We start from the raw sequence: 12626 nt of genomic DNA, 5'->3' as shown, positions 1-12626 counted from the left end.
TTAATCCGGGGTCGCCACTGCAGAATGAACCACCAACTTATCCAGCACATGTTTTACGCAGCGGATGCCCTTCCAGCTGCAACCCATCTTGGGAAATTCTTTTTAATTATTATTATTATTAATAATAATAAAGTCTGCATGAACCAGCAGTTGCTGCAGACCTTTAGTTTAGTAGGATGTAGTATTTCCAGCTGAAACTGAATATTGAGTAGGGGGCGGGGTATAATTTTTGCGCTCCTCTTCTCATTTTTTACTCATGCGATCTAATGATTGGAGGGGCGTGGCTAAACATATTGTGCACAGACATCATCAGAGATTGACTGCCATTCCAGTGCAGAAGCAAATGGTCAGTTTTTGATTGAAGATTACCAAAACAAACAGTTTAACTGGTTAAACAAATGAACTTGCATGGGTTAATTGTTCACCTTAAGACTAACAATGTGTGCTAGCAAAATAAACATTGTAAATGCAGACTTCAGGGCTGTGCGGTGGCTCAGTGGTTAGCACTAATGCCTCACAGCAAGAAGGGCATTTCTGTGTGGAGTTTGCATGTTCTTCCCGTGTTCGTGCGGGGTTCCTCCGGGTGCTTCGGTTTCCCCAACAGTCCAAAGACATGCGCTATAGGTGAATTGAGTAAGCTAAGCTGTCCGTAGTGTATGTGTGTGAATGAATGTGTATAGATGTTTCTCAGTACTGAGTTGCAGCTGGAAGGGCATCCGTGTTGTAAAACATATGCTGGATAAGTTGACGGTTCATTACACTGTGGTGGCCCCTGATGAATAAAGGGACTAATCCGAAGGAAAATGAATGAATGAATGTAGATTTCATGTAGACTTTAACGTTTCTTCCTAAAAAGTTTGAGAATTGGGGGGGTTATTTGCAGTACACTGTTTAAAGAATACAAGAATTATAATTGCCTGCCATTATTCTTGATTAAGTGAAGACCTGTTGTGGAGTATTTCTAATTTCACATCATACAAAGCTGAAACCCTTCCCAAAACCTACATTTTCCATCCTCCCTAAGTTTTTGTTTGTTTCCTCCATAGTGCTTCAGTTAAGACTGCAGCAGAGACGCACACGCGAGCAGCTGGCAGACCAGGGCATCATGCCACGTGAGTATGCATACCTGCTTCGTGGAAACACAGCGCTTAAATGTCATCTATTAATGTTTACACACATTCAGCCCACATGCGTTGCACTTCCACAAAGTAATCCACCAAGTCCGAAACAATAAGTTAGTCATATGATCAATTTCCTGGTTATTTTAACTCTTAATCCCAGCGTCATTGACAAAGTACCATAGACATTATCGGTTAAGCTCTGCACACATGCTGTACTTATTCTTCATAAGGTGGAACAGCCACGATGTGTGTTTTTTAATCATTTTTTAAAGGATTACTCCTCAGGCAGCGAGTGGACAGAGTAAGTAATGTGTGTCAGTAAGGAGAGCAGTTCTAATAAAAGAAACGTCTGTTGAGGATACAAACTGATAAGGAAGGAGAGATAGAACAATAGTGTGGCTGATGTGTGTCTGCTGCTTGCCGTCTGTTTAAGGCCCCTAATGTCATGATCCAAGAGTCACAATAGTGAGTCAGCGACTGGGCCTTTTAGCTTAGCAAGATCTGTGGTTTTCCTCATGGATTTATAGTCAGTGCTTGGGATTTGCCCATTATGAGCAGCTCTTGCGTTCCTTAATCACGTTAATGTCAGGATTACATTGCTGAAAGTGTTGTTGTTAGCAGTGCTGAGGTCATGCTTGGTTATTGATGCAGGGCAGATCGGTGTTAGTGAGAAATGTTTTCTAATTAAGGCACATCCGCTGTGTCATTTCCTGTTGACCGTAGATGAAGATGGCAGTTCAACACCCACAGAAATACTTAAAGCAGAACCGATTCTCTGTTACTACATGTTTCAGAATTGTAGTATTTTAAAAGGTTCCTTGTTTTGTTTTGGACTTGTCTTAACGTTTACGTGAATCCATGATCAAAAGACATTTATTCATCATATAGATTGATGCATTGATGTCTTAAAAGGGACCTATTACGATGCAATCACAAGATGTAAAAGAATTCTCAGATGTCCCTAGAGTGCGTAGTGAAGTTTCAGCTCAAATACCCAGTGCTTCCCACACATAGACTTTACTTGGACTGGCCATCTAAGTACAGTTGAAGTCAGAATTATTAGGCCCCCTGTTTATTTTTTCCCCAATTTCTGTTTAAGGGAGAGAATTTTTTCAACACATTTCTAAAAATAATAGTTTTAATAACTTAAATCTGATTTATTTTATCTGTGCCATGATGACAGTGAATAATATTTTACTAGATATTTTTTAAGACACTGAATATACAGCTTAAAGTGACATTTAAAGGCTTAATTAGGTTAATTAGGTTAACTAGGCAGGTTAGGGTAATTAGACAAGTTATTGTATGAGGATGGTTTGTTCTGTAGACTATCAAAAAAAATACATAGCTTAAAGGGGCTAATAATTTTGACCGGCTTTTATTCTAGCCAAAATAAAACAAATAAGACTTTCTCCAGAAGAAAAAACATTATCAGACATACTGTGAACATTTCCCTGCTCTGTTAAACATCATTTGGGAAATATTTAAAAAAGAAAAAAAAATCAAAGGCGGGCTAATAATTCTGACTTCAACTGTATATTTAGAGACACATTTTCTTTACTGTTATTAACATACTTTAAATGTTTTGTATTCACGGTCGATTGAGTAGTTGAAAATCTTCTCTCGTTTACCCGTTTCGTTGTGTGTGCAAGACCTGTCAGACTCCCGCAGACAGTCTCACATGCTCTGCAGACCAAGGGCATGGAATTGGCATGGACGGAGGAAAATAAAATAATGCTCTGTCAACCCTTAGTAACTTAAATGTGCTCAAAGGACGTTAATGGTTAAATTGATGGTTAAATCCATAGACATATGAAGAGTTCAGATGCAAAACCCTCTAAATCCATCAGACCTCTTTTTTAACCTTCTGTTTTCTATCAGACTCCTATAATTATGTTCAGAAGTTTCATTTTATAGATAATGAAAAGGTTATTAGCTGGTAAATAAAATACTTTTTTTTTTTATGTCACAATTATTTGTTTTTTAACAAAGTAAATTTTCTTTTGCATCAAAACCAGCTAAACCCACTTTTTGCAAAAACCTATAAATGCACCTATTGAGACAAGACAAGTTGAAAAATCACTAAAGATGCCATTAGAAATATTTTACCAAACATAAAACACATACACAAACCACCTAAAATTAAAAATATACATAAATCTGTCAAGTAAGTGGCGGTTCATTCCGCTGTGGTGACCCCTGATAAACCAGGGACTAAGCAGAAGGAAAATGTATAAATGAAATCTGTCAAGTAAGTGCATTAATCAATAACATTAAAACTGACATTAATTTAATCTTAATAATCTGTTGTCATTTCTGATATTTGGGATTTGGATTCAATGTAAGTAGAGCAATGTAAACATTGTAAACATTGTAAACTAAGCTTGGTATATTTTAAATAATGTAGTGTAAAAATAAAACATTGATATCTGTGCATTGTCCATTAATATAAATAGCTTATAAGAGGTTTAGGTAATATGAAGTAATATAAATAATGTGTAGTTTTATATATTAAATTTCTCCTTTAAAACATAGCTTAAATTAGCAAATAGAACACAAGGTAGGCCTCCTGGGCAAAAAGGGGATGTCTCGCAGACACTTTTAGAAGCTGTCATTCATTCATTCTCACCATACTCAGAGTATTGGTCTCTTTTTCATCTCTTGTTTATCCTCATAGCATCCATGTGGGATTAAAGAACGGCATCTTAACTTTGTCTTTCATGAAACAGTGTTGCTGTTTAATGTATAGTAAATCGGGCTCATTCAAAGTAGCGTCGCTGCGCAAAAACACGTTATGAATGCATGCTACACTTCCGACTGTAGTGTTTCTTTGTTTTTTGTAAAACTAATAACAATATTTATTTATGTGATGTGTGTGCATACAGAATGTACAGTTGAAGCCCCCCCTTTGAATTTTTTTTTCTTTTCTTTTTTTTTTTTCTAAATATTTCCAAAATTATGTTTAACAGAGCAGGGAAATTTTCACAGTATGTCTGATAATATTTTTTCTTCTGAAGAAAGTCGTATTTGTTTTATTTTGGCTACAATAAAAGCAGGGTTTTTTTTAAAATCCATTTTAAGGTCAATATTATTAGCTTTTTTAAGCTAGTTTTTTTCGACTGTCTATAGAACAAACCATCATTATACGGTAACTTGCCTAATCACCCTAACCTGCCTAGTTAACATAATTAACCTAGTTAAGCCTTTAAATGTCACTTTAAGCTGTATAGAAGTGTCTTGAAAAATATCTAGTCAAATATTATTTACTGTCATCATGACAAAGATAAAATAAATCAGTTATTAAAAAATAAATAATTCAGGGGGTTTAATAATTCTGACTTCAACTGTAGCCATATTGTCCTTGTAAAACATCATCCTCTCAAAGCAAAATTTGACTTGACAAAATCTGACTTGTTCTCAGAGAGTATATCTTTCATAAATAAATAGTTCACCCAAATATTTACTGAATATTTACTCGCCCTCAAGTGGTTATAAACATTTTTGACCTTCTTTTTTCTGTTGAACATAAAAGAATATATTCTGAAGAAAGCTGGAAACCTGTAACCATTGACTTCCATAGTAGGAAAAACAAATACTATGGAAGTCAACGGATTTTTAATATGTGTTTTGTGTTCAGCAGAAGAATGAAACTCAAAACTGATATGTATAAAGGCTGAGTTAATAATAACAGAATTTTCTTCTTTGGGTGAACTATCCGTTTATTTTTATTTTATTGCTCTTATTGGCAAATTTACATTAGTTTCTGCTTAAATTGATCAACATACTTTACAAATTTTATGGTGCATATTCTCTAAAATCAGTTAGAATGCTGACTTTCTAGTTAAACTTAAGTACATTAGCTTTAAGATTGCGCTTAAGGGGACACATGTATGAACCTTTCTTGACACAGCATCTCAGAGTTCAGCAGTTTAACATACCAAAATGCGATTTGCACAACGTAAGCATAATCTATTTTAAAGATATGAAATGATGTCATATCAGTGTCATGTAAAGGATGTTTATTTTTTTTTCCAGCGCTAAAGACACCTGCAGCTTTTCATGAGCAGGTCAGAAGTTTGGAGAGGGCAAGGGTAAGAAGGCGCTTCTCAGAAATACTCACACACTTTCAATGATTCATTAACGAACTGCCCTTTAAATAAGTAATAGTATAGGTTATGAAAACCATTAAATTCAATTAATCTGCTTAAATGATAAGTTTAATTAATGCAGTTCAGTAATTAATTCATTTATACCTTCTTGTTATCAACTGTTTCGACTATTAATTTACTCAATTTATATCTATTTTCATCATATGCAGACTGAAAACTTCCTGAAACATAAAATCCGAAGCAGACCTGACCGTGCTGAACTTGTTCGCATGCACATTTTACAAGGTACGCACCTCACCGAACAGATGTGCTAAAAAAACCACTAGTCTCATAAAAATACTTTGTTTCACTTCCTGGAGGCTTTATTGTGTAGCTTTCCGAATGCTCTGAAGTTGTTTATTTGTTTCAGAAACCCATGCAGAACCTTCTTTGCAAGCTACTCAGATGAAACTGAAGAGGGCACGTCTGGCAGATGACCTCAATGAGAAGATCGCACAGAGGCCTGGACCAATGGAGCTGGTGGAGAAGAACATCCTGCCTGTTGACATTGGTAAAAGCGAGGATTATTTACATGCTTAATAAGGGAGATATAGCAAAAAGTCTTCCATACCTCCTTACTTGTTCCAAAAGTTCCACAGTATTTTGTTCCTACACTGTAAAAGATTTCACGAAATCGATTTGGGTTGGGACAGCATGAAGAAATTAATTTAGCTTATTAGTTTTTACAAATTTAAGTAGATTGAACATAAAACAATTAAGTTGTCCCAAAAAACCTGAAGAGATTGTTTCAGCTCATTTTAAATAAGTAGTTACAAACAGCAAACATAATTTTGAGTGTATATTATGGATGAAAATGGCTGCTCGTTTCCAGTATTCTTCAAAATATTTTATTTTGGGTTCAATAGTGGAAATAAATTCATAAAATTATACTATAAGCCATTAAAAAATAAAGTGTAAAGGATAAAGTATAAACAATTTTTGGTGAACTATCCCTTAAAGCAGTATGGATTTTTATTAGCCGTCTATGTTTTTTTATGAAGTGGACGCTTACAAAAGACTTGCAGATCCAAATCCAGTTTATTAAAATTGAGGTCGTACAGGCAATAGTCAGAAACAGGAGCAAAACAATAGCACAAGGGTAATCCAATAATTGTGGTCAAAATATAAGCCAGACTAGGCGGCAATAAATCAAAATAAGGAGCAAGGCAAGGATCAAAAACAAATAAACAAGACTCAGCAATGTGTGAGTGAAGGTGAAGTGTACTTATAGTCCTTGTAATCAGTGCATCATAGGTTACAGCTGTGACTGTGTGTGAGTGTCCATATTATTGTCAGCTGCTGTAGGAGTTGATGAGTGCAGAGAGTTCTGGGAGTTGTAGTTCATTAGGAAGTAATCTCCAACAGAGAAAATACCGCTGGCGATTACAACAGACTACAGGAAGTAATAGCCAGCAGAGACAACGCCACTGGTGATCACAACCGTTTTTATTAGTGATGCACAATATATTGGTGGTATCTGCCAATAGATTTTTTTTTTATTGTAATCATTATAAGTATCGGCCAAAATATCAATGTCGTTAATTCTTAACAGGGTGGTCTTAAAAAGTATTCCTAACTGATCTCAGATCCCCTTCTAGGCTAAGGCCCCGTTTACACTAATACGTTTTAGTTTTGCTACAGTTACGCCATCCGTCCACACTACGCCGGAGTTTTCGAGCGCCGAAAATGGAGCATTTTGAAAATGCTGAGGAGGCCGTTCCCATTCTAAAACGCTGCTGCTCTGTGTCAGTGTGGATGAGGGAAAACAGAGACATCTGAAAACGGAGACAAGGCTGCAGACATTCGCCTATCTGATTGGGGCTTTTCCCTCAATATTAAGTAGCCTACACACAGTTCAGTCTTGCACACTCTCCTTGTAAGTTCAGACTTCGCTAGTTTGATATGGAAAACAAACTCCCGCGGACACGTCGAGTAAATCTTCAAAGGGAACAGTGTACTTCATAACCTTCTTCACATCATCTTAACAATAAAATGAAAACATGATATAAGGAACTGCTATTTTATTTTAATATTATCAACTTAATGTTGAGATGTCATGCTGCATATTTATATGAGCGTCATCTTCACTGTATGCATATTTATAACAAAACGGAGCCTATAGCATAACTGCCTCCTTTCATTTCACTGAAAATATGAAACATACCCTCTCTTTGGCTGAATATCAGTTTTAATAATCAATAATGGCCATTATAAAAAGTATAACGTACAATGAGTTTATACATTATAGAAAATAAAGGCAAGCAATCAGTCAATATACAGAATGTACATGGTTACATTAATTATTAACTTATCTTTGCGCTCAGCCAAAACACATTACCTGAGAATAAGTAATAGATTCAAAACACCAAAGTCGTCGTGTGTTGTTAGATATAGACAATTAGATGAATTAAATATTACGTTTAACAAATATAGTGAGATTAGATCTAGCGGTAGATCCTTGATGAACAGTCCAATGAGCACAGCTCTCATCTGGGTTAATATGCTGGAGCACATGCCAGAGTGTGGTCACCTGATGTGTGTTTTCATTGGTGTAGTGTAGACGGAGAGTTGTTCAAAAACGCTGGGTGAAACGTTAGTGTGGATGCTGATCAATTTAATTCTAAAACGCCATTTTAAAACTAAAGCTTACTATTGTAAACGGGACCTAAGCGACCTGGGCTCAAGTATCTCCAAGCTCAGGGTTGCTATTAGTATCAAGCAATATTTAAGTGTGAACTCTTGAATCTTGTTTGGTTTTTGTTTTGTCTTGTTTGTTTGCTTTTTGTTTTGTTTAGATTTTTTCATCTTTTGTCATTTCTTCTCATTTTATTTTGTGAATCTGTTGATTTTTTTTTTTGTCTTGTTTCTTTATTTTTTGCTAATCTGGTTTTGTTTCAGGATTTTTTTTTTGTCTCATCTTGTTTTGTTTTGTTTTGTTTTTTTCTTATCTTTTGTCATATATTTCTCATTTTGTTTAATGTGTTGTTTTGTCTTGTTCCTTGTTTTGTCTGATCTTGTTTTTTCTTGTCTTATTTGTCTTATCCTTTGTCGTTTCTTCTCATTTTATTTAATATGTTGTTGTTGTTTTGTCTTGTTTCCCATTTTGTCTGCTTCTACAGTTGATGAACTGGACGACTGTAACTTCAATGATGACAGCAGTGAAGCTCTTTCTCCAGATCAGCCAGCTAGTCACGAGTCTCAGTGCTCTGCATCTTCTCCTGTGGAAACCAGACTGCCTGATTCATCGTCTGTATCGCCTCCGACCGTCTCCAAACTCCAGGTCAGCCTCTTAACAGTCTCCACATCAACATCCAGACCACACTGACTGATAACCAGTTCAGGAAAATTGACGGCAAATATTTACTTTAAGCCTTTATACAAATGATATTTTCCCCTTCATTTATGTTTTTTTTTTATCTCTTTGTGGCCATATGGATTTTTAAATCCCTGTTTATCTCACGTGTCCACCTACAATGCAGTGCTCGGACGTCCTGAGCCGAACTTCAGCAGAAGATAGTAGAATAATAATGAATGCCACTCAGACCATCACTGCCGCTGTTCTCACAAGACCCGGACCCACCCTCGTGAAGGTAAACCATATGTCTCTAAACCACAGTGATGTCATTTCCTGCCAATGTTTGTTTTGTGCTATGAGATAAAGGCCAGTGAGTCATGGTATTGCTGAGTAATTTCACAACAGCAAGTTCAGCTAGGTATGTGGAGAAATTTACAACATGGACTATCTGTTTATTTCTGTTTAATTTCTGTTTAATTGTGCGCTGTTGAGATCGGAAATTCAAGAATAATAAGTCAGCAGATCTCAGAATATTTTTTTTTGGGGGGGGGTGGTAAATGCATTGAATTATATATTTATTAGTTAAAGTTATTAGTAACTTGTAAAGTTATGGTAACAAGTAACCTTAACTTTTCTGAATTTGATTGCAATGCACTTGTTTGCACCTTTTGTAAAGCTGAATTGAAACAATAATTATTGTGAAAAGCACTATACAAATAACTTGAATTGAATATTAATATTAAAATTGTTACAGTTTAAAAATACAATTTAAATAAAAACATTCATCAAGGACAATCTAAACTGATTTTATTTAAAATATATAATAATATATTAACTAATAATAATAAATTAATTTACCGATAATAACAAATTAACTTTTTGTTTATCAAAGAATACTGAAAAGTTTGTTTCATGGTTTCTACAAAAATAGGAAGCACCTTTATGATTGAAACCTTTACCACCTTTACACCTTTAGGATTGAAATGTTAAGTGGGTCTAGCGTGAACACTTTTAGCTTAGCTTAGCATAAATCATTGAATCAGATTAGACCATTAGTATCTCCCTCAAAACTGATCAAAATGTCATTATTTTTCCTATTTAAAGCTTGACTCTTCTGTGGGTACATCGTCTTCTAGGACCAACGGAAAATGAAAAGTTGCTCTTTTCTAGACTGACGAGCTATACAGGAAGTATAGTATAGTTTAGTATGGTAAAGTTCCTTCTGGGATAAGTCCTGCAGCCTTGTTTAACAGAAACATTCAAAAACATACTCTGTGTGTTCATATACTTAATAAGTTATATACAGTTGAAGTCAGAATTATTAGCCCCCCTGAATTATTAGCCCCCGTTTATTTTTTTTCCCCAATTTCTGTTTAACGGAGAGAAGAGTTTTTCAACACATTTCTAAACACAATAGTTTTAAAAACTAATTTCTAATAACTGATTTATTTTATCTTTGTCATGATGACAGTAAATAATATTTGACTAGATATTTTTCAAGACACTTCTATACAGCTTAAAGTGACGTTTAAAGGCTTAACTAGGTTAATTACGTCAACTAGGCAGGTTAGGGTAATTAGGCAAGTTATTATATAACAATGGTTTGTTCTGTAGACTATTTTAAAAATATAGCTTAAAGGGGCTAATAATTATGACCTTAAAATGGTTTTAAAAAAATTAAAAACTGCTTTTAATAGCTGAAATAAAACAAATAAGACTTTCTCCAGAAGAAAAAATATTATCAGACATACTGTGAACATTTCCTTTCTCTGTTAAACATCATTTGGGAAATATTTAAAAGAGAAAAAAAATCCAAAGGGGGGGGGGTAATACTTCTGACTTCAAATGTATATTTATTTATTTATCAACCATGGTGTTCCTTTCACACCCAGCATCTGCAGCTGTTGACTGTTGGGTAATGCTTTAATCACAGACTTCATGCGCAAAAATATCAAAACATTTTTACAATTAATTTATTATTTAGGTAGTTGATTATTAAAGTTAAACTTAATTCACTTAAAATGTACAAAAATTTAATTGCTGCCAATTTTGAATTTTACATTGAAATTAAAAAAAGAATAATTAAATAGTGTAACCTATTAATATAAACTGCAATAGTTTAACCTATTCATATAAACTACAGCAGTTTAGCCTATTGATATAAACTACAGTAGTGTCTCAGTGATTTAATAACATAACAACTTGAGCAATCATTCAGTCATCATACATAATTTCAGTATTTTTTTCTCCAAGAAAAAAATTATAAAATAAAAGTATTTGATTGTTTGCTGAATAAAATGTTCAAAAAGATAACTTTTAATTTTGAAATAATATTCATTCATTCATTTTCCTTTGGCTTAGTCCTTTATTTTTCAGGGTTAGCCACAGCGGAATGAACCACCAACCTATCAAACATACGTTTTACAAAGCAGATGCCCTTCCAGTCGCAACCTAGTACTGGGAAACACCCAATCACACACACATACACTACGGCCAATTTAGTTTATTTAATTCACTTATAGTGCATGTGTTTGGACTGTGGGGGAAACCGGAACACCCGGACGAAACCTACATGAACACGAGGAGAACATGCAAACTCCACACAGAAATGCCAACTGGCCCAGCCGGGACTTAAACCAGTGACCTCGGGACTACATTTTCAGAATGAGCCTGGGTTGGAGGCAACAGTACTAATCACTGAGCCACCATGTCTTCTTTTTGAAATAATAGGCTTTTCGAAAAAATCTTCATTTATCAATTAATAAATCCCTGCTGAATGAAAGTATTGATTTCTTAAAAATGAAACCCTCCAAAACTCCTTAACGGTAGTGTATATCTAACTAAAAACACCGTTTACCTCAGTGTCAGCGCAGCACAGCAGCAGTGCTGTTGTTTGTCACTCTAAACAGCTTGTTTAGAGCAGCTTGTCAAAACTATCTGAGGCCAAATCACTTTCAGAGTCGCAGCAGATGCAGAGTAGAGCCAGCAGCCGCCTTCTGTCTTCAATTGGAGGTCAAACTAAATCATTCACATTCAGAGAAGAACAAACAGGGACACAGAAACATGAGTCAGCCAACAGCTTTCATATTTATTTATCATAATCCATGCCTTCAAAGCATACTCCGCATATTTACCACATAACACAGGGTCACCGCTGACCTTCTCTCTAGATGGTGCTTTTGGGAAGCTACAAACACACACACACACACAAATAAGACGGCCTGAAATGGTATGTTATTACATCTCAATGACTTTCAGCTCCCTTCCCCAGGAGCTAAACCATTTTGTGTATCCTGTGACTCAGTATTTAGGAACAATGAGGGTCATGTCCCCTTCATTCTTCCTGTTTCCTCTTCCTGTGATTTTAGGTTGATGCTCATGCACGTCCCACCTATTCACTGCGGTTGCAAACTTCACAAATCTCTCAACTGCAGGTATTCTCGCAGTGCTGACAGTTCGGTTAGCAAGAGAACTGAGCGGGCTCAAACACCTGAAATCACAAATCTGGTGATAATATTCCAAGCGACAGGGTGTTGACTGTGGTTACCTTCAGGTGACACCTTTTGTTCAGTTTTTGTTTTTAGCAAAGCCAGCCCAACCAGTTTAATAAAAAGAGCCAAAGCAATGATGGATAAGAACCCAGAATGATTATATATATTTATTTATTCATAACTTGACATCTATGCAACAACTACAACAAAACTGAACCACAAAATCACGGTGAAACTTTTAAATACGGTTGAATTAGTTTATTCTAGTTACTGTAACATGGACTAACCATAAACAATATACTTATTACAGTATTTATTCATCTTTAATGTTCCTTTTTTGTTTGTTTTGTTTTGTTTTTAGCAAAGCTAACCCAACCAATTCAATCACAAGAGCCAAAGCAATGATGGATAAGAATCCAAAATTAATATATACATTTTTTTATTCATAACTTGACATGTATGAAACCATTGATAGATATCGTATACGGACCCTGAGCATGCGCCAATTGCGCCGCCATATTTGTACAGTGCTCCTAGGACAAATGTCATTCAACCGCACTTTGTTAAGACT

General features: G+C 35.2%; 1 protein-coding gene across 2 annotated transcripts in view; it reads left to right on the top strand.

The window, feature by feature from the left end:
* The window catches only part of mrtfbb (myocardin related transcription factor Bb), a 92002-nt gene that overhangs the window by 56179 nt on the left and 23197 nt on the right, over positions 1 to 12626 (top strand). For both annotated transcript variants that reach the window (XM_056454224.1, XM_056454225.1), the window contains 6 exons: positions 1047 to 1112; positions 5157 to 5212; positions 5440 to 5515; positions 5640 to 5780; positions 8389 to 8549; positions 8749 to 8859. In XM_056454224.1, the coding sequence (XP_056310199.1) occupies positions 1047 to 1112; positions 5157 to 5212; positions 5440 to 5515; positions 5640 to 5780; positions 8389 to 8549; positions 8749 to 8859 (611 nt within the window). The remainder of the gene's footprint in view (positions 1 to 1046; positions 1113 to 5156; positions 5213 to 5439; positions 5516 to 5639; positions 5781 to 8388; positions 8550 to 8748; positions 8860 to 12626) is intronic.

The sequence above is a fragment of the Danio aesculapii genome, chromosome 3 (genome assembly GCF_903798145.1).
Source record: "Danio aesculapii chromosome 3, fDanAes4.1, whole genome shotgun sequence".
Taxonomy (NCBI): Eukaryota; Metazoa; Chordata; class Actinopteri; order Cypriniformes; family Danionidae; genus Danio; species Danio aesculapii.
Note: the sequence above shows the minus strand (reverse complement) of the source record. Positions and strands in the feature narration are given on the sequence as shown.